General features: G+C 45.6%; 2 protein-coding genes and 1 long non-coding RNA gene across 32 annotated transcripts in view; 1 reads left to right on the plus strand and 2 right to left on the minus strand.

The window, feature by feature from the left end:
* Rp9 (RP9, pre-mRNA splicing factor) overlaps positions 1–4452 on the minus strand; it is a 62648-nt gene extending 58196 nt beyond the window's left edge. For 2 of the 4 annotated variants that reach the window (XM_039081716.2, XM_039081715.2), the window contains exon 1: positions 4142–4452. In XM_039081716.2, the coding sequence (XP_038937644.1) occupies positions 4142–4269 (128 nt within the window). In that variant the 5' untranslated portion in view covers positions 4270–4452. The remainder of the gene's footprint in view (positions 1–4141) is intronic. The other 2 variants (NM_001108756.1, NM_001401177.1) reach the window with 1 other exon arrangement.
* Positions 4453–10110: 5658 nt separating this feature from the next.
* LOC134480149 (uncharacterized) lies at positions 10111–13244 on the minus strand. Its single transcript, XR_010054339.1, has 2 exons — positions 13164–13244; positions 10111–11183 (listed from the first exon to the last, which is right to left on the minus strand). It is a non-coding gene; the product is annotated as an uncharacterized LOC134480149 (long non-coding RNA).
* The window catches only part of Bbs9 (Bardet-Biedl syndrome 9), a 425044-nt gene continuing 415939 nt past the window's right edge, over positions 12087–21191 (plus strand). For 2 of the 27 annotated variants that reach the window (XM_039082282.2, XM_039082284.2), the window contains exons 1-2: positions 12087–13579; positions 16599–16675. The gene's annotated coding sequence lies outside the window, so the exon portion shown is untranslated. Of the gene's footprint in view, positions 13715–14086; positions 14143–15819; positions 16014–16598; positions 16676–17925; positions 18181–21191 lie in introns of all 27 variants that reach the window. The other 25 variants (XM_063265354.1, XM_063265358.1, XM_063265365.1 and 22 more) reach the window with 25 other exon arrangements.

A 21191-nucleotide genomic window follows, 5' to 3' on the forward strand; every position in this document is an offset into this window, starting at 1 on the left:
GAACTCTAAGGTCTGCTGGAACACATGGTCCAAGTGGTAGGGCAGCCTGCACAGCAGCCTGGACCTGTCGAAGAGCCTTCTCCTGCTGCAGGCCCCACACAAAGCTAGCAGGTTTCTAAGTCACTTGGTCAATGGGCCAGAGTAACACACCCAAGTGAGGACTGTGCTGTCTCCAGAATCCAAACAGACCCACTAAAGGTGGTGTGTTCTTGGTGGAGGGAGAGGTCAGACACAACAACTTACTGTTTCCTTTAGAAGTATTATCTCTGTACGCTCTACACTGCTGGACTCCTAAAAGACTCGCCTGGGATTCCATTTGAACTTCTTTCCTGTTCCCTGATGTGACAGTCCCCCCAGTGGCTGCTGCCTCCTGCTCACTTGGTCCATCAGCACAAGGCCTTCCATATAGGGGACCAGTGTGGAATTTTGTCGGAAGGACGTATGAACAAGATCTCTTTGACTAAGTTATGACACAGGCCTAGAGAGTTAATACCCTTGATGTACAACTGTAAAAGTACATGCCAGCTGAAAGCAAACTGTTTGTGGTGGGCCTCATGGACAGGTACTGAGAAAAAGCATTGGCTAGATCAATAGCTGTGTGTCATGTGCCAGGAGATGTGCTGACCTGCTCAAGTCAGGATACCAGTACAGGAGCTGTAGTGCAAGTTACTGCTTGATGAAGTTTCTCACAGTCGACTGTCAGCTTACTACAATCCACCTGTGTTCCACACAACCAGACAGGAGTTCCCTGTGGTGGGAACGCCCCGCCTGCCATCTTTCAAGTCCTTACTGGTTGGCATTAATTTCTGAAAGTCTTCTTGGGGTGCAATACTGTCTTTGCTCACTCTTTTCCCTGGCAGAGGCAACTCTGTGATTTACACTAGGCCTTTCCAATCATAATGACCCTTACTCCATAAGTCAGGGTGCCTATGTAAGAATTTACCAACTTCCAACTGTATCTATCCTAAGTATACATTCTGGAACTGGACAAATACAGGATGAGTTTGGAGACCCATTATGAGTTGGACTTCAGCCAAAACTCCATTAATTACCCGCTTTCATTTAACTGGTGGGTCACAGTGCCTTTTGGTGGTCTCCTGGTGTCTTAGTGAGGGTTTCACTGCTGTGAACAGACACCATAACCAAGACAAGTCTTAGAAGGACAACATTTCAATGGTGCTGGCTTACAGGTTCAGAGGTTTATTCCATTATCATCAAGGTGGGATCAGGGCAGCACCCAGGCAGGCATGGTGCAGGAGGAGCTGGGAGTTCTACATCTTCATCTGAAGGCTGCTAGCAGAACACTGACTTCCAGGCAGCTTCCGTAGGGTCACCTTGCCTTTTGGTGACTTAGTGCTGCTACTTGGCCTCTACTCCTCCTCGGCCCAGTTAAGCCAATCATACTGAATTCATCTCATTGAGCTTCAGAATCTCCAACCCTGAGGCCTGCCACAAGGAAAAGGGGTGATGACAAATGTCTTCAAGTGTGCTGGTGCCCCTGACTCTTTTGTCTCATGACATTAGTGAAGGGCGTGTCTTCTGGTCTTCCTATAGTGGAGGACTAGGTTTTACCTAGTGTGCCCACTAAGCTAAGGGACGTCAGATGTTCCAACTCTTTTTCAGTAGGCCATCTTTTGACAAATGCTTCAGCCAACCGATCGAACTTTGAGCACCTTTTAAAAAACTATGCCATCTTCCATATTAAACCTAGGATCTCCACCTATTGAGCCTGTATCAATAAACTTATTCTGATACAGTTTTATGTTCTTCCCAACATTATCTCATCCCCTTACAATCCATTCCCACACACAATTCCCAGACTTCTGCTTGAACAGATTGGCAAACTCATTAAGTTCTTAAGTGTTACAGCATACCTCCCCGTGGACGACACTTCCTTTCTAGGAGCCTGGCCTAAATCTGGACACAGGGTCTTGAGGCAACTATCAATGGGTCCTGAAGGAGATCAGTCCGGCAACTCTAGAGGGAATGTCACTGCTGTATGGCAGGCAATGAGGGATTGACTCCTTTAGGCAAATGCAGACAGGACGATACTACAGTGGGATACGGTATGGATACATTCTCTGCTAAGAGTGGAGAGACTACTTCTTTCTTTTTTTTTTTTTGCCCCCCCCCCCCCCCGGAGCTGGGGACCGAACCCAGGGCCTTGCGCTTCCTAGGCAAGCACTCTACCACTGAGCTAAATCCCTAACCCTGAGACTATTTCTTCAAGTGAGATGAATGTTTGAGAATCTGAGGCTTCAAAGTCTTCAGCCTCAGTAGGGGATTCAGTTACAACTCCATGCCAAGTACAGACCCAGTCCCCACCAACCAGTGCCCTAACTAAACCAGCTGACCCTGTGAGAGGCAGGGACTTGAGTCTGTGCTGCCATTCAGCGGGCTTTGGCTTGCTCTTCCTCAACTTGAGCTCTGTGGCTACTCCCGGGCACACTTAGAAACCATCAGAAGGTTTACGCCCATCTGGAGCCAGTTGGTTATCTCAGGGTTAATGCTCTTCCTTTGTCGCTATGTCCAGAGATGCTGGAAGCAACCAGCCAGCATTGTTAGTCTCCTTAATTTTCTACCAAACACTGGGAGTTTATGTACAGAGTCTCTAAATTCCTTGCTTCTCACAATGGATCAATCAGGATCATCAAATGCATTCATCTCAACAGTTCTCCTGCTTCTACAAGTGACAAGAGGCTTCAGTGACTGTAGGTGTCAGCAAACTGGAAAGCTATTCCAAGAATCTGGTAGTAGTTCAGTCTACAAGGCTGGATGTCTAAGCTGACCTGTGGTATAGGATGGAATTCTGAAGAAGCAGGTTTTAATAAGATGATTTAATCATGAAAAACACAGGCTTCCACTTTATTCCTATTATCACTGCTGGGTTGTAAGCATTTAGTTAGTATTACCCTGTAGCTGTGAGAGATGGCTCAGTGTTTAAGTGCACCGATTGCTCTTACAGAAATCCAGAATTCAATACCCAGCAACCACATGGTGGTTCACAACCATCTGTAATGGGGTCTGATGCCTTCTTCTGGTGTGTCTGAAGGCAGCGACAGTGTGCTCTCATACATGAAATGAATAAATACTCCTTTTTAAAAAAGTTCAATTAGTACAATAGAATTCTCAACAATGTCTGAAATGGCCCTAAACATATTCCTACTATATCCTATTATATTCTATGGACTTTGCATAGTGACAGTGGTGTCAAAGCTTCAGCAATTATAAAATCAAAATAATTGTTTTTAATAAATGGTAAACTTAACGTGTATAAGGAAGAACGGTTTTAAACACATTTCCTTATGACTTACTATCAGTAAATGTTTGACTTGTATCCCTTATTTTATATACTTATACACCTGCAGTAGTGAGAAAATTTCTTAGGTGAAGAAGGTCACTGGTAGAGAAATGTTAAGAGGCCTTGCTCTAGTCTGAGGTGGGAGGTTCACCAGACCTCCTTGTCTTAAGAAACGAATAAGATACACGGGGTTGTGGGGAATATAAGAGGGAAAGCTCAACACTGAAAACCATCTCTGAAAAAAGAAAATAACATACAAACGATGTGCCAGTAATGTTGTCTGTCAAGCGTAAATAAAATGATCAAATCTGAAAACAGGATGGAGGGCACGCAAGGTAATACACACACACTCATAGGAAGACTTGTCTGCATAACACTCACACACACAGGGGAATAAACATCTCCTACAATGTCCCTTCCTCACCACGCTCGGCGGCCCCAAACCTCTCCTCCCTGGTTCTTTCTGACTTTTATCCGCCACCTTCCCTCACCTACATGCGACTCTACAAGCTCGCAGGTCATCCGGCTCCACCCTCAGGCCCCGCAGCAGCATCCACCACCTTCCCGCGCGTCTCCCGCAGTTTCCACCCTGAGCTTCCCGCCGGTGCCGTCGGTGATAGAACTCGGGAAGCTGGCTTCGTACGACGCCCAGAGGCTTCGAGCTCGGCCTCCGGACGCAGCCACTGCCATCACCACCGTCGCCGTGGCGTGGACAGTGGCCGGCCTCCGTCCCGCGTCCTTCTGTCGCCCTCGCGCGGAAGGAGCCGGGGGCTCGCCAGGCCGCGACGCCCACCCGTCGGCTGCTGCCCTCACCGCCCGCACCCGGCCCCGCCGACTCACAAGGACTCCAGGTGCTTGAGCTGCTGCAGCTGCTGCGCGTCGTGCCGCCGCCGTTTCTGCTCCCGCCGCCGCTGCAGCTCGTGCTCCGGCGGCTCCCGCGGCCGCCGAGACCCAGCCCCGGACGACATCGCGACCCGAGGCGGGCTTAGGAGGTGGACAGACACCTCTTACGCCCCTCAGCGCAACCCCGCCAACGTCCCACGGGCCCGTGCCGGAAAGCTCCAGCGGGGAACGCGTAGCCAGGCCCCGGCGGCCCCCGAGGCCTGCGGGAACTTAAGGGGAGAGGGGCGGGGCGGGGCGAGGGCGGGGCGAGGGCGCGGCGGGGCGGGGCGAAGGCGGGAGGGGGCTGAGGGCTTCCGGGAGTTTAAAGTCGCCTGCAGGCCACACCCACTCCTGGGGCTCAGGTTTTTTTTTTTTTTTTAAATATTGTTAAGGTTTTAAATCTTTGCGGATGGGCGAGGTGACAAAGGTCTTTAATATCTGCACTCAGGAGGCAGAAACAGACAGGTCTGTGGGTACAAGGCCAGCCTAGTCCAGTCAGGGACACACAGGGAGACCCTGTCACAAATGAAAAAGAGACATATGTATATTTGGGGTGGTGGTGCAGGAGCGGAGTTCGGTAGTTGCCCAGAGTCCAGAAGAGGACGATGGCTTTGTAGAGTTAGAACTACTGGTCATATGATCCACCCTAAGCTGGGAACCGAACTCTGGTCCTCTGCAAGAGCTGTATGCCCTTCTGCTGCTCTTGGGATCCTTGCCCTATACTTGTTACCTATGGATTCCTCCATTCTGGGAAGAAAACGACCTTCCCTATAAAACCTCCAGTTTTCCAGACTATGTGAATTTGTAGTAAAAACACAGGCCAATGTGTAATATAGTTTTTAACCAAGATTTTTTTTTTTTTATTAACTTGAGTATTTCTTATATACATTTCAAGTGTTATTCCCTTTCCCGGTATCCGGGCAAACATCCCCCTCCCCCCTCCCCTTCCTTATGGGTGTTCCCCTCCCAACCCTCCCCCCATTGCCGCCCTCCCCCCACCAGTCTAGTTCACTGGGGGTTCAGTCTTAGCAGGACCCAGGGCTTCCCCTTCCACTGTTAACCAAGATTTTTGATGCTGCAAATAAAAAAAAAAAATAAATAAAACAGAGTGTCATGCAGAGTAGCATCCTTGTTTAAACCTTGTTCTTCCTCCTTTGCTCCTATAAGCAGTGTCTCAGGCCAGAAGCTCCATTTTGAGCGTTCCAAGTTAGGTCTGTACACTTATCCAAAGGGAGCAAAGAGAAACAACCGAGAAAAGGCAAGAAAGGCCTTAGGTTCGCATTTTGGTATTCAGCAGAGGCAGGCAGAACTCTATGAGTTCAGTCTGGTCTATGCTGCTAATTCTAAGCCAGCCAGTGTCACCTAATGAGATCCTGTCTCCGAGTGGGGGAGGGGCAACGAAAGGATATTAACCACCGTGACCGCATTGAGAAAATAGAGGTCAAGTTTTGCAGCCCATTTCCAGGCAACTGACATGAACTTTTAGGTTGTAAGGCGGGGAAGAATTGGGGTAGGGGTCAGTTACCAACTTGGTCAAACCATGTGATGGTTGGTCATCCTCGAGGGGGACAGTCTGCTTCCCATGAGATGTCTGCGCCACTGTGATGGCGTGGGAATTGGGGACAGCTTTCATGGGTGATCTCTTTTAGGATGGTCCGTTTGTGAGGCTCCACTGTTCCTGGACTCTCCTAAAGCTCACGGTTGGAGACTTCTGGGTGGTGCCTTTCTCAGGTCTCAAATAGGACGCTGACAGGTCTCAAGTCTGACAATAAATACCATAGTTACTTTTTATGCCTTAAATATTGAAGAGGGAATGATTGACTAGATACATTTAGGACTAATCAACCTCATGTCTCCTCTTTTTTTTAGGCAAAATACTCATTGAGTAATCACACTTAGGGTCTGAGGTATGCTATGCTACCATTCAATAAATATCCCAGCTTAAAGAAATTAAAATAAAAGAAAATTAAAAATGTCTTGGGGCTGAGAGGTAGCCCAGCAGTTAAGAGGGCATACTTAATTCTTCCAGTGGGCCTGGATTTGGTTCCCAGCACCCATACAGCAACTCATAACTGCCTGTTCCAGGGGATCCAGTGCCCTCTTCTGGCTGCCAAGGGCACTGCATACATGTGTACACATACAGGAAAAATACTCACAGACATAAAATAAAAGTAAATCCTTTGTAAAAATGTCGAATACCTAAGATTCATGAGTTGAAAATCTATTCCTGGGATTGGGGATTTAGCTCAGTGGTAGAGTGCTTGCCTAGGAAGCGCAAGGCCCTGGGTTCCGTCCCCAGCTCCGAAAAAAAAAAAAGAAAAAAAAAAGAAAAAAAGAAAATCTATTCCTTAAATATAGACAGGACTGGACGTGCAACTCAGTGGTAGAGTTCCTACCTTAGAATGCACAGGCCCTGTATTAAATTCTCAGCACCACAGAAGTAATAAAAATTACGTTATCTTGGCCAGCATGGTGATGCATGCTGGTAACCATAGCACTAGGGAAGCAGAGACAGCCAAGTTCAGGACCGGCTTGGTCTATATAGCAAGTTCCAGGGTAGCCGGGACTACATATTGGGCACTTATCTCAAAAAACAAAATGAAACAAAACAAAAAAGAGACAACCAGTCAACCAGGAAACCAAGTAATGGGGCTAATACACTGAGGTTATGAGCAGATAACAGTCCAAGTGATTTGTCTTAGAACTAGAAAATCAGGATCACTCTTAAACACTAAGCTAGGGGGCTGGAATAATGGGGAAAGGCACCTGCTGCTATGCCTGACCGAAATTTGATCCCCAGGGCCCACAGACCCTTCCCTTATGGCGGAAGGGAGAGCTGACTGCCACGAGTTGCCCTCTGACCCTTGCATGTGTGTTCCCACCCATACCTGTATGCACACACAGTAAATAATACGTGTTTTAAAAAGAAAGCACTGATCGAGGAAGAACTGCTTTCTGGAAGCCGATCTAGCCGCCCACAGAAACTGCCTTGGCCAGCCATGCCAAGCGCTCTGTAAGACACTCACTTAGTCAGCAAACAGTGTCTAGAAGATGTTCTTAGTAGTGGGAAAGCCTTTCTTGTTTGTATTTTGTTTCATTTTTGTGTTTTTGAGACAAGTTACCCCGTAGCCTAGGCTGGCCCGAACCCTCTGTGTACCAGAGGTTGACCTTGAGCTTCTCCTCCTCCTGCTTCTACTCCAAACAGGATGTGCACCAACAGGTATCCTTTAAAGAGAATTTGGAAAGAGACAAAAGCATTGGAAGTCAGCTACAGGGCAGAACTTGTACAGCTCCTGGGCAAGCGTGACTCATGGAGAAGCCCTGTTACAGGATTTGGATATCGAGTTTTGTGCGTAGACCTCGATGAGGTTATTCCTAAGTAAAGGCGGGAAGGAGGAAGCTCTAGAAATGAAGATGTATTTGCCTGGAATTATTTCCTTTCTATGTCATGGGGTGCCACGACAGCACCAGGAAGGAGGAAGGCAGGCACAGGGATACAGAGACATCATTATAAAGCAAAGGGCAGTCTGCAGTCAGGCTGGCAGTCATAGCGATCTCAGCTGGATCTGGATACAAAACAGATCTGAGCTGGCACTGCCTGAGCCACTGTGAGGTTTGCTTGTCTTTAATGCATCTACCTAACCTGTGTCAGTGATTCAGAGGAAAGGAATGTTCCCTGTTATAAAGTAAAAGCTGACTTTGTGCTTCATAGCTTAGCTTTGCAGTTATTATATAAGATACATTGTAGTTGAATATGGTTACAATACTATCTACCATCCCTCTTCTTAAATGTGACTTTGTTAAGTAAGCTTGTTGTGTCCCGCTATTTTGTTTTTTCTTTCTTTTTTTAAAGAGATTTATTTATTTATTTATTTATTTATTTATTTATTTATTTATTTATTTATTATAAAGGCACTGTAGCTGTCTTCAGACACACTATAAGAGGGCATCAGATCTCATTACAGATGGTTGTGAGCCACCATGTGGTTGCTGGGAATTGAACTCAGGTCCTCTGGAAGAGCAGTCAGTGCTCTTAACCTCTGAGCCATCTCTCAGTCCTATGGTGTCTTTTCTTATGGAGGTCCCAACAATGAACCTCTCAATGAGTGAAGAAAGATGTTACTCTCTTTCCCCTACAGTAAAAAGAGAGAGGGAGAGGAGGGAAGGAAAGAGGGAGACAGAGAAACTAATGGAGCTGGAGAGATGACTCTTTCCAGAGGACCCATGTTCTGTTCCCAGCACCCACATCTAACAGCTCATAACCACCTGCACCTTTATCTCTAGAGGATCTGCTGCCCTCTTCTAGTATCTGCAGGCACAAACGCACATGACACATAAATTAAAAAAAATCTTGGAAGGAAGACATTGATATTTCTAGAGATTGAAGCAATTCATACAAAGATATTCACTGCAATAATATTTACAAATTTGCTGGACCTGACCATTAATTTAGGAAAATATGGCTGGACACAGTGGTTCATACCCATAATGCCAGCACTTGGGAGACTGATGTGAAAGGAGTGTGAGTCGCACAGCCTGTGCTGTATGTTAGGATGTAGAGCTAGGGGAAAGAGGCAGAGGTGGCTCAGGTGGTGACATGTTTACCGCATAATCATAAGGACTGGAGTTGATCCCTGGGACCCATGTAAAAGGCCAGGTGTAGTGATGTGCACCTGTATTACTACGGAGGCAGTGACACACAGACCCCTGGGGCTCACTGGCCAGCCAGCCTGGCGTAACTGCAGACCTAGGTGTTAGGGAGAAGTAAAATGTCTTAGAAAATAAGGTGGATGCTTGACGGAGTACAGCTGGAGGTGTACAGGAACTCACGCATGTATCTGTGTGTGTGCAAATGTACACACCACCCCCCTGACACACAAAAGAGAGAAAAAAAGTGTTTTTAGTGTGTGTGTGGGAGTGGATGGTTGGGTAGGTGTGTGTGTGTGTGTGTGTGTGTGTGTGTGTGTGTGTGTGTGTGTTTAGGTGTTCATGCCGGTGCATGTCTGTGTGAAGGCCAGAGGTCAATCTCAGGTATCTTCCTGTATTCTCCACCTTTTATTTTTGAGGCAGGATCTCTCTTTGAACCTGAAGTTCACCCATTGTCCAGGCTGGCGACCAGAAGCTTCCACAATCCTCAGACCCCAATGTTGGGGTTATAGGTGTGCACTGCCTGCCCCCTGCCCCAGCTTCTCCATGGGTGCTAGGGCTCTGAAGTCAGGTCCTTTACTCTTTGCACCATCTCTCCATGTCTTCCTTGTCTACATGAAGGTCACACACACTAGGCACTTGTTTTAAAGGGTGTAGGGGGGAGTAGACAGCAGGGACGGATGTGAACTTTTGGTACGGTTTAAAGACTGTCTTGGGGGCTGGGGATTTAGCTCAGTGGTAGAGCGCTTGCCTAGGAAGCGCAAGGCCCTGGGTTCGGTCCCCAGCTCCGAAAAAAAGAACCAAAAAAAAAAAAAAAAAAAAAAAGACTGTCTTGAAGCTCATTATGTAGCCAAGGATGGCCTTGAACCCCTGATCCTTCCACTTCCACCTTCCAAGTGCCAAGATTATATAATCTTCAGTCACCATGGCCACCCTGAATATTTTTTTTCTTTTTTTTCGGAGCTGGGGACCGAACCCAGGGCCTTGCACTTGCTAGGCAAGCGCTCTACCGCTGAGCTAAATCCCCAACCCCCACCCTGAAGTTTTAAAAATGCTTACACATTGGTTAATTTGATGCCCGTCCCAGGGTGGGACCAAGTCTGCTCTACATGGTTAGAGGACCAACTTACACTCATCTTCATGAACAGGGTCAGGAGTTCAGATGCCGGGAAACTGCAGGGTTAGAGGTTTGCTGTCCAGAGACGGCTGATTGGATAACATCTCCCAAACACGCTCACCCCTAATTTACTCCTGTAGAATTGAAACTTCAACGAGATCTGCTGAGTGAATGGCAGTTTAATATGATTTCGTCTTCATGGAGTTTATGTCTTAAAGAATACAGTGTTATTGTTATAGTAAAAGCTTACTCATTGACCTTAAAGTTGTGGGTGGGGGAGGGGAGAGGAGAGAGGGGAAAAGGGAGGGAGAGAGAAGGGGAGAAAGATGGGAGATGGCCCAAATGTTTTGAAACCTCAGAGTTCACCCCCCATTACATACCTTCTCCAATCCTCTGATAAGATTATACCTCCTCATCCTTCCCAAACAGCTGTACTGACTAGGGACCAAGTATTTAAATATATGAGGGGCGGTGGCGAGGGGAGCAACACGTTATTCAAACTGGCTACAAAGAGAGTTCATAGGTAGCCTGGGTGCATAGAAAGCCTATCAAAGCAGCAACAATTGGTGAGGAAGGGGCTCGGTAACAGAGGAGAAAAGGCTACTGAATGATTGGCTCAGAGACCAAGGGAAGCGTCTCAAGGTGGGTAGCACAACTTTCAAAAGTGCGTGAGAGACAAGAAGAGCCAGTCAAAGCCGAGCCAAAGGAAACCGGAAACAGGGTCTTAGGATGAGGCTGGAGTAGGTGAAGTGAGGTTGTCCCGGGTCTGGCCGCTTCGTAAGGATCTGAAACTCGAAGGTAGCAGGTAGGTACACGGAGGAAACAGAGGTTGCGGAGGAGGGTCAGGACCAGGTCTGGGTTTTAACAGAGCTCTCTGCTAACCGAGTGTTAGCACAATGTGTGGATGCCGCTGGTTCTGTAGCTACTGGAGTGCTAAGTCTTCCTAGATGAGAATTCATCCCACAGACAGTTCCTGGGACTGCTAAATGCTGTACTTGTGTTTCCCAGACTCTGGGTTGAGAGTCCCTTGAGGACTGTGAAATTGAATTAAGGAATTTCCAGAAATGCTTTTGCTTATTTGCTTCCTGGGGCGGGCGTCCCACGGTGGAGGCCCCACATGTGGTGGTCAGAAGACAACTCGTGGCAGTTGATTTGCACCTTCTTCCACCTATGCCTCACTTGAGATTGAACCGAGGTCATCAAGCTTGGTTGGTTCTTATTCAAAATTCACATATGCTTAAAATAAAAAAAAAGTTAGATATGTAGTATGAAATTCTCAAAGAATTAATAAAATATATTAGGAAGAATAAATGGCAATGAAAGAGCTGGCTCTTAGCGAAGACGAGATTAGACACTTTGAGCCGAACTAAACAAAAGAAACAGGAGACCTAAATCATTTGAGAGTGGAGCTAGGAAAAGGGTGCGCGTGGACACTCGGGACATCCAGAGGATGCTCAGGGGACATGTTTAGAAAGTCGAGACGAAGAGGATATCTTTCTAGAAGCACATGGCCAAAGTTACATCAGGAGGGTGCACACGGCTTAAGCAGACTATAACAGGCAGCAGCGTGGAAGCAGGAACAGTCTCTTGAATGAACAAACCCCCGAACTGGAGACGCTCACTCTGTAACTCTATCAGATATTGAAAATTAGCACCAATGCATCTCAAACATTTCCTTAAAATAGGTGACCGGAGAAAACCCTCCATGGTTAATAGCAAGCAACGCTCTCCCATAAGACCGGGGGTTTCATTCTCAGTGGGCATGTGCACAATGGTTTGTAACTTCAGTTCGAGGGGATACAGTGCCCTCTTCTGCTCTCCGGAAGCACCAGGCCTCTGTAAGCACTAGGGATGCGTGTGGTACACGTTCATTCATGTAGACCAAACACTAACAGGCGTAGATATAGTAAATCTAAGAAAAACATCTCCCTATGAAACAGAAAGGACACTGCCAAATTCATCTTATAAAGCTTACTTCATCCTGATACCAAAAAATTGGTAAGAAAATGACACCAGCCAACTAACCAAAACCAAAACCAAACTAAAAAAAAAAAAAAAAAAAAAAAAAAAAAAAAAAAAAAAAAAAAAAAAAATCACGCAGAAATTCCTCATAAGTGCACATAATTTAATACCATTTTTTAAAAGAATTATTTATTTTATTCATATGAGTACACTGTCGCTGTCTTCAGACACACCACAAGCAGGCATCGGATCCCATTAAGATGGTTGTGAGCCATCATGTAGTTGCTGGGATTTGAACTCAGGACCTCAGGAAGATCAATCAGTGCTCCTAAGCTCTGAGCCATCTCTCCAGCCCCTAACACCACATTTTTTTTTTTTTTAAAAAACAAAACAAACATATAGGCTGAACGAACTCGGCTTCATTTGAGGCATGCTGGGACAGTCTAACATATGCAAGTCGATAAATGTAATCCAATACAGAAAGATTCAGGGAGAGAAATCGCATGGTCGTTTCAATACACACAGAAAAGGCCTTTGACAAAAACTTGATACAAGTTTTTATGATACAAGGCCTGAGGAAAGTAGTGGTCATATCTCAACGCAACAGGGCTGTGCTAGTTTGTTTTCTGTTGTTTCTGTTGTAAGCACCATGAGCAAAAATGGCATAGAGAGGATATTGGGCCTGTTTCATCTAACTGGTCACTCTCCACTGGTTAGGAAGTCAGTTCAGGATCCCAAGCAGGGCAGACACTGTGGAGGACAGCAGTTCACTGGCTCCCTTTCTTACACAACCCAGACCCACTAGCCTAGCTCACAGTGGGCTGAGCTCTCCCACATCAATAAGCAATCAAGAAAACGCCCCCAGACATGTCCACGGGTCAACTGAATGTAGGTAATTTTCAGTAGAGGTCACCCCTTCCTAGATGTGTTAGGTTGAACATTTTTTCTAAACGAGGAATGAAACAAGGGGGTCTATTCTTCACTGATATTCAATATGGTGCTTGAAATCTTAGCTACAGCAGTTAGGCCAAGGAAAGGGATTCAAACAGGAAAACCACTACATGCTTAGGCCTAGATACTAGAAGAACCAAGCACAGGAGGGCGTGGTCTGTGGCAAGAGCACCCCCGCAGAGGCGGGACTTCCGCCGACGCTGCCCTGAGGGACAGGCCCGCTCAGGTAGTTCAGAGGCGCCCACCCTCACTCCGCCCAGTAGCCATAGAGTGGCTCCACAAGGGCGGCCCAGGAAACTATACCTCCACAGCTCGCGCTCGGCCACCCGGACTACAACACCCAGCAAGCCCTGCGGCCCCGCGTCTGACTTGCGCAGTAGCCTCCGTTGTAAAATGCTATGACAACAGGGCGAAGGCGGCTTGGATTTAGGCTGGAGTGGGGTGGTGTCTTCCGCAGGCTGTTGTCTTGCAGTCTCACCCCTCTTACAGTCTCCCTGGTGGTTTCATCCTCTCTGCGAGCATCCAGACCTGGAGTTTTTCTCTCTTGTCTTGTGGCTTCCGAGGGATCCATGTCGTTTCCCCTGCTTGTCTCTGAGGGATGACAAGTGGGTGCAGAAGATCTTGGAGGGACTTATTTCAACTCCGTGGAGCTTGTGTTACTGCTTGGCAGGAGTCTGTCTGTCTGCGGACGTGGAAAACTTCGAACACAAGACCAAGAGGTACTACTGGAGTTAAGTGTTGCTTTTCCTTGCACGGTTGTTACTTCTGTTCCAGCACTGGATCCTTGTTAGGAGGGAAGTCTGTGGATAGTGGGTTCGTAGCAAGGTGAGGCAAAGCCCACCTGTTGGCATCAGGTAAGAAATATTCCAGAAATTAATCTTCGGATGTATAAATGCATTGGCTGTGCTTGGTCAACAAGACTAACCCTCAGGTGCCATGTAATGGTTTGGGAGATGTAGGACGATCGGTTTCCTAGAAAGGAGGCTTGCATTCAAACAAACCGCTAACACGACGTGGGTAGATCCTATAAACACCTTGGAGGGAGTGATTTTTTTCAGGAGTCCATGTAGCAGTCACATGGAGTAAGATCTTCTTTCTCCTGTGGCATTTCAACAGGTCTTGTGAGCAGAGCGTCAAAGCAGTCTGCGACTGAAGCGGGAGCATGTTGGTACTCCCCCGTGCTGCTTGCAATAGGATTAATGTTATCCTTTCTCTTTCCTTTGCAGACCACAGCAGTTTAGATGGACTAAGCTGATTTTATTAGCAGCTCCTCCAGAGCAAGGTCTGCATTTGGCTTCGATTTTCTGGATAAACGTATAGATTATTTTTTGGAATCTCACTTTGTCTTTAAATATCAAATTATGTCTAATGTACATACATATTACATCTTTATACACACTAATTGAAAGATACTGGAGGGAAAGTAGTTTTTTTTTTAACCTTTTCTTCTTTCCTTTTTTTTAAAAAATTTGTAATGTGGCTCAAATTGGCCTGGAACTTACTGTGTATCCTAGGCCGTGTTTGAACATACCATGTTATTACAGGTGTGTGCCACCATGTGATGTATTGCCATTTGCTAGCATTCCAAAAGACAAGGCGTAAGTTGTTAGCAATATTTGAAGAGGATAATGCTTGAGATCGGTTTTTCTTTTTGGTGAAGGATTGGACCATCCTAAGAATTAAAAACAAAAGACTATTTTGAAAACCGTTTACAAGTTATTTGTAAGAGTTTAGGGATTTTTATTATGTATAATGGTTGTGGTTAAATCATACCTTCCACTTATGTTTATGCTATAGTTTTAAAAATTGATTAGGTTTTAATATTTGGGTGCATATTTGTGCATGGGCAAGGGTACCACAGTGAGGGTGTGGAGGTTAGAGGACAACTTGCCAGAGTCAGTTCTCTCCTACCATGTGGGTCCTGTCAGGTTTGGCAGCAAGCATCTTTGTTTGCCGAGCCACCTCACTGGCCCTATGGTATCTTCTTGATGGAAATGCTCTTTGCAGGGAAAAAAAAAATCTACTAGCAGTTCTGTAAAGTTTTATGCCTTTTCAAATATATAGCAAGTCTCATTTCTCAGAGTGTATGTGTATGTGTGTACCACTGAACACTCTAATCCCCTTAGATATTTTTAAAATGTATTGAAATATGTCAATTATTATAAAACATGTTTATTGATTAAACATTTATAAGGTTTGGGGGTGTAGCTCTTTCAATACCCAGTAAAACACACATTCACCCATATGCATAGGTACTTGTGTGCGCGCACACACACACATGCACACACACACACATACACACATACACATGCATGTACATGTGCTCACTAACATACACACACTTTCTGATCTGCCCTTTGGATGTCCCAGTCCCAGTTGAAATTCTTCTATGCCTAGAAGACTCTGCTGTCACAGCTGGAGGATGACCACCACAGCTGTTTCATTATTACTGTTATTGGGTTACTACTGACTTTGATGGTTGTAGTGGGTTGAACATTGGCTAAGGAAGTGCATATGCTAGACCACTGTATTCTCCCACTGGCAAGATCAGTTGATACTAGAGTATAAGAGCCTTCTCTGAGCTTGTGTGGTTGGGACATCTTGTCAGGAAGTGAACACAGGTCTATCTGACCACCACTCCTGTGCCATTCATGGCCACTGAAAACTCCCAACACAAGCTCTTGTCGTAAGAGTTTTTTTGGAGTGGGAGTGGAAGTGGGAGTGGGAGTGGGAGTGGTTTCTCTGTGTGACTCTGGCTGTCCTGGAACTCACCCTGTAGACCAGGCTGGCCTTGAACTCGGGGATCTGCCTGCCTCTGCCTCCACAGTGCTGTGATTGAAGGCATTCCTCACCACTGCTTGGCTGCCATATTGCTTTCAAAGCAATTTGTTTAATTTTACATGACTCTGCCATTGTCCTGGACCAGACAACCTGATTGCTATTTCCTGAAATTTGACAGAAACATTATTTGGAGAAAGTTCCAGATGTGAACAACAGCAGCTTTTGGACAAGTTCCTGGTTTCAGAGCCTGCCGCAGACTTGTAGGTTGTTCCCACTGCATTCTTTGGCTATCGATGTTAGTCACTTCTTCGTGTGAGAGTCTAGTTCAGTGAGGTGTTACAACTGCCTGTCTCACAAATAAAACAAATATAAGTAAGTGATCACTTGAGCAGATTTCTTATCTTCTCTGTGTTTAGGGATAGCCAAATAGTCATATCTTTGTGCTTTGTAGGGTAAAAAAAAAATCCTTTAAAATTACATTTATTTATTTATTTATGGTGTGTGTGTGTGTGTGTGTGTGTGTGTGTGTGTGTGTGTGTGTGTGTAGAGCGTAGAGGTCAGAGTATATCTTTGGAGTTGGTTCTCCTTCCATCATGTTGGTCCCAGGGATTGAACTCAGTTTGTCAGTCTTGGTGGCAGGTGTCTCTCTCTACAGAGCTATCCCTACAGCCTGATTAATAGAGTTCTTGCAAAATGTTTATGCATGACCCAAAACTTCTTAAAAATGATGACTAGATCCCAGCCTTGAAGCAACTGAGGCAAGAACATTCTGAGTTCACAGCTCGCCTTGTCACAGAGCAAGTTCCGGGCCAGCTCAGGCAACATAGGGGAACTTGTCTCAAAAACCAAAAACCAGACCAAAAACCAAACAAACAAATAAACAAACAAACAACCCCCAAAACAAAAGAAACGAAAGCCCTGTACTGATACACGCTTTTTTTTTTTTCATTTCCCCAGACATTAAATTGTACAGCATTATTAGCGTGTACCAAAAGAAGGGTCCGAAACCTGGGCAGCGCATGCGCAGAAGCAAGGTTTGTCATTGGATGTGGGATTTGACTGGAATGGTCCTATAGCATGCTGGGACCGGGCATCTCACCACAGTCTTGGGTGGTTTGCCTTTTTCCTGAATGCTTTTCTTTCTCAATTCTAGTGCATCAAACCTGTATTCAAATCTCTTACTAAATTCCAACTCTGCTTGGAAAGTGAGACAAGACAAAAACAGAACCAGAGGGTTACCTGATTAATGGGCTGTTTAAGCTTTTTGTTGCGGAGAAAATTAATTCCTCCAAGCTTTGGAGTGACAACTAGAGGTCACAGGAGAAAGGACAAAGTGGTGCTGTGATGGAGGAAATGTTTACTTAGGTCGCCAGGCATGAGCTGAGCATCTCTCATTCAGAACTCAGAGAGCTTTAAAATCTGAGAGCCCCGATGTGATGCCACACATGGGGCATCCCATGCCTACCTCATCTGACAGGTTATAGTTCAAACTCAAATATTCCAAATACATTGTATATAATTACACTCAAACCATGTGTATAAGCGAATTTAATGTTTAAAGTTGGCTCTTCTCTAAGGCATTACATATGCAGATAGTCCAAAGCCTGAAATCCAAAATGGCTGGCCCTAGGCATCCTGGGTCGGTGATACTCATTGTATCCTATGTAAATCAGACCCTCTGATACTGTATGGTGCAGCTCGGTCACCTGGGGGTGTTGTTTGAAGGGGACAAGAGTGTGCATTTCTTTCTTTTTTTTTTTCTTTCAGCCATTTCTTTCTTTTATTTACAGTTTGCGTTCAATGCAAATCAATTCCATAACATGAGAAGTTACTATGAATCAAAGCATAAATACACAAACACAATATACAATCAAATAGATGTACAGCATTCAGGTATGAGGCAAGGGGAGTGTTCATTCACACACACAGTAGCTTCGGGTCTGTGAGGTCTCCTTGTTCCCGGGTAGGTTTCTAAAGACGGAGAAAAAAATGATTCTGGTTATCAAGACTACTGTGACCGTATTAGATCCCAGAATGGGCAAGCATCAGTGTGTGACCATGCGAACAAAAGGAATTTTTTTTTTTTTTTGAGGAAGTGTCTGTGTTTTAGAAGGTATGTGTGTATCAAGGAAATTGGGAAAAAAAAAAAACTTACTGTAGAACCAAACCCCCTCTCAGGCACAGGACCAATGTCAAACTATCTAAAAATATGAACTGATAACCAAAGTATTCCAAACGTGGTTATTCTGATCCATGGTTTTGTTTTTCTCTTTAAAAAAAAAAGTATTTACAGAAATTGTATAAAAGACTTTGTGAATTCTGTGAGAGCTTCCAGTCCTCACATCCCAAATGCTGGGTTGCATATTTGCCTGTAGAATTTGAAGACTCATAATTTTGGCCTTGCTAACAGACCACGCTTTAAATCGTGAAAAGCCCTCGACATATGCCAAAATAAAACGCAGTGTTTGGAGATTAGCCGAGATCAACAGAATTCTGCTCTCTGGAGAACCAGCTCACCTAAGTGAACTTGGTACCCGTGGTGAGTGAGAAAAAACACTGGGAAATGCTTTGCCATTGTGACTTTTGAAATCAGATTTATTCAGGGGTGGCTGGATTTGGGGGTGGGTTCCAATCCATCGTTGCCTGGCCTGTGTCAATTACTAACAAAGGTCAAATACAATATGTCAGACCTAAAGCCACAGAAGGAGGGTGTAAAACGTTCCGTTCTGGAGAGAAGAACTAGAGGTCAACGACGTGGGACTTCACCTAGAGTTTAGCCTATTAAATTAGTAGTAACAAAACAACACATCGGGGATTTAAAGTAACACCTGGTAGTTCCTTCCAACATACACAGAAATAGCATCAGAGAAGCTTTTGAATACCACCTAACTGCGTTACGGCCTTATAGGTCGAAGGAACCAATGAAAATAATGGACCTCCATTCCACACCCCAACCTTCTCCCTCTACATCAAACCTACGCCCGATTTCGAGTGAGAGTTTTAAGTGTCCACATTTCTTAAGCCACATTTCGAGCAAATCACGTCAATTTTGGATGCTTGTCTTCATCTCGGACATAAAACTCCAGCAGATCCCATATTGGCATCTCTCAGCTCTCAAACCCTTCACTCGTCCTTTAAGCCAGTCGAATTTCGGATTCTCAGTGTTTTCTGTTGAGGTAATGGTAACAGCCGATTTGATGTGGACCTGTCTCTTCCTGGTCACATTGGACTTGTGGTTGCCATTCGGGGTGGGTCTAGATGGGGAAGTAGAGACGTTTCTTGGCCTGAGTCTCTAACAGTAGAGATGTAGGAGAGAGAGAGAGAGAGGGCCAGGAGACCGGCTGTGGACTGCAGGGAGCTACACCCAGATCTGGTGGTAGCATTAGTTGGATTTGGGGCAGCAGAGATATTCTGGTTCCCGGAAAATGGTGCAACCGATGTTTGGTTGCAATAAATCTATTATTGTTGGGGGTGTGGGGGTTACTTGTGCCCCAGCACACATGCGAAGGTCAGAGGATATGTTGTCTTTCTACCATGTGGGTTTCAGGATTCGAACTCCAATCGTCGGGCTTGATGGTGAGCACCTTTCTCCTGCCGAGCCGTCTGTGTGGCTGTGTGGCCTGAAATGCCCTTGTGTGGCATTTTGTTTATGCATCTCACAAAAGGAATCTGCAGACCTCTCCAGAGTGCAGTGGCACGCGACACTGCAAGTGCAAGCCCGTGTTTCTCTGCTCAGTCCCAGGATCCTCTGCTCAGTCCCGTGATCCTCTGCTCAGTCCCGTGATCCTCTGCTCAGTCCCGTGATCCTCTGCCTGTGCATTTCTTTCTTTCTTTCTTTCTTTTTTTTTTTCTCGGAGCTGGGGACCGAACCCAGGGCCTTGAGCTCCCTAGGCAAGCGCTCTACCGCTGAGCTAAATCCCCAACCCCAAGAGTGTGCATTTCTAAAAGCTCCTGGGTACCAACACCTTGAGTCTAAAGACATTACCAGGTTTTAGAGAAAGTGACGGTCGAGGACTAACAGAATTGTGGGTGACTGATGAGAAGTTGGTTAGTCCAAGAAAGAAGGAACGTTCGGCTGTTGCCCGTCTTGTCATTAGAGACAGTCTTCAATCTTTTGTTAGAAACCTGTGGGAAATTAGTATTTATAGATAATATAGTTAGTTTTTATTTGTTATTTAAAAAATTGTGTGTGCGTGTGTGTGCGCGTGTGTGCTTGTGCCTGTGTGCCCGTGTGCGTGCGTGTGTATGTGCACATGCGTGCGCATGTGTGGGTGCGTGTGTGTGTGTGTGTGTGTGTGTGCGCGCGCGAGCGCATGTGTGTGCCTATGTGTTGTGCACGCCCCTTCCACCTTGACTTAAAGGGGTCTCTGTTTTGTTGTTCCTTGCTGCATATGGCGGGCTAGTGGACCTTCGAGCCTCTGGGAATTTCCCCTTTACACCCATCCCATGTCTTGCTCTGTGTACGAGTGCCAAGATTATGTGAACTACCACATCTGCTTTTCTGTGAGCTCTGGGGGTTTGAACTCAGGTCTTCACCCTTGTGTGACAGTTGATTTACTGAGTTAGTTTCGAATACAAGTTAGTTTTGTTAGTACATGTTCTAGTTTATGGTTTTTTTCCCCCAGAGACAGGATTTCACTATGTAACTCTGTCTGGTCTGGAACTCACTCTGTAGCCCAGGTTGGCCTTGAACTCGCAGAGATCAGTCTGCTTCTACTTTCCCAGTGCTGGAACTGAAGGCTTAAGCCATGACTCCCAGTTTATTGTGGTTTTCGTTTGTTTCTCTTCTTTGTAGCAATCTGCAAAAGCTTTTTCTTTACAGGTTTTCTTTTATCTTGTAGTTCATGCTGACTCCAGATTTATAATCCCCCTGTCTCAGCTTCCCGATGCTGTTACTGCTGGTGTCTATCACGGTGCTGCCACTCTGATAAATGTTTTCAAGGGCATTTTCACACAACAGATATTTTCATTGATATAGTTATGTGTTTCTATATTCAAACTCTAGCTGTGAGTCTCACTTAAATCCTTTTTTTCCTGTTTATAATTCAATGACACAACATAAGAGAGCCTCTCCCCCCATTATCTGGGAGGGTTGGTATGTTTTCTAGGCAGGTCCCACAGGATTCTTTTCTTTTGCCTGACGGAGGTGAAGAGCCTCCCTTGGGCTGTTGAGTGGTTCTTCCCTCCACATTTGATGTAGGTGCTATGTTAGTCCGCTTTCAGATATTATTACCAGGTACCTGGGATAATTAACTATACTGTAACAATATACTCGAGATAATTAATTTACAGAAGAAACAGTTTATTGGGCTCTTACCTTCAGGGGTGCCAGTCCACAGTCACCTGTTGCTGTGGTTTTGTGGTGAGGTACGTGTCACCAGGGTAACACATGGCAGAGCGAAAGTGTTCATGTCCAGGCTAGGAACCAAAGAGAAGTGGGCATAGTGAACAGCCCCATTTAGGGGGTTCCCAATGATGATGACCTTGAATGGGGCCTCTCTTTTTTTATTATTTAACATTTTATTGATTTTTTTTGTGAATTTCACATTA

This window comes from Rattus norvegicus, chromosome 8 (genome assembly GCF_036323735.1).
Source record: "Rattus norvegicus strain BN/NHsdMcwi chromosome 8, GRCr8, whole genome shotgun sequence".
NCBI classification, from domain to species: domain Eukaryota; kingdom Metazoa; phylum Chordata; class Mammalia; order Rodentia; family Muridae; genus Rattus; species Rattus norvegicus.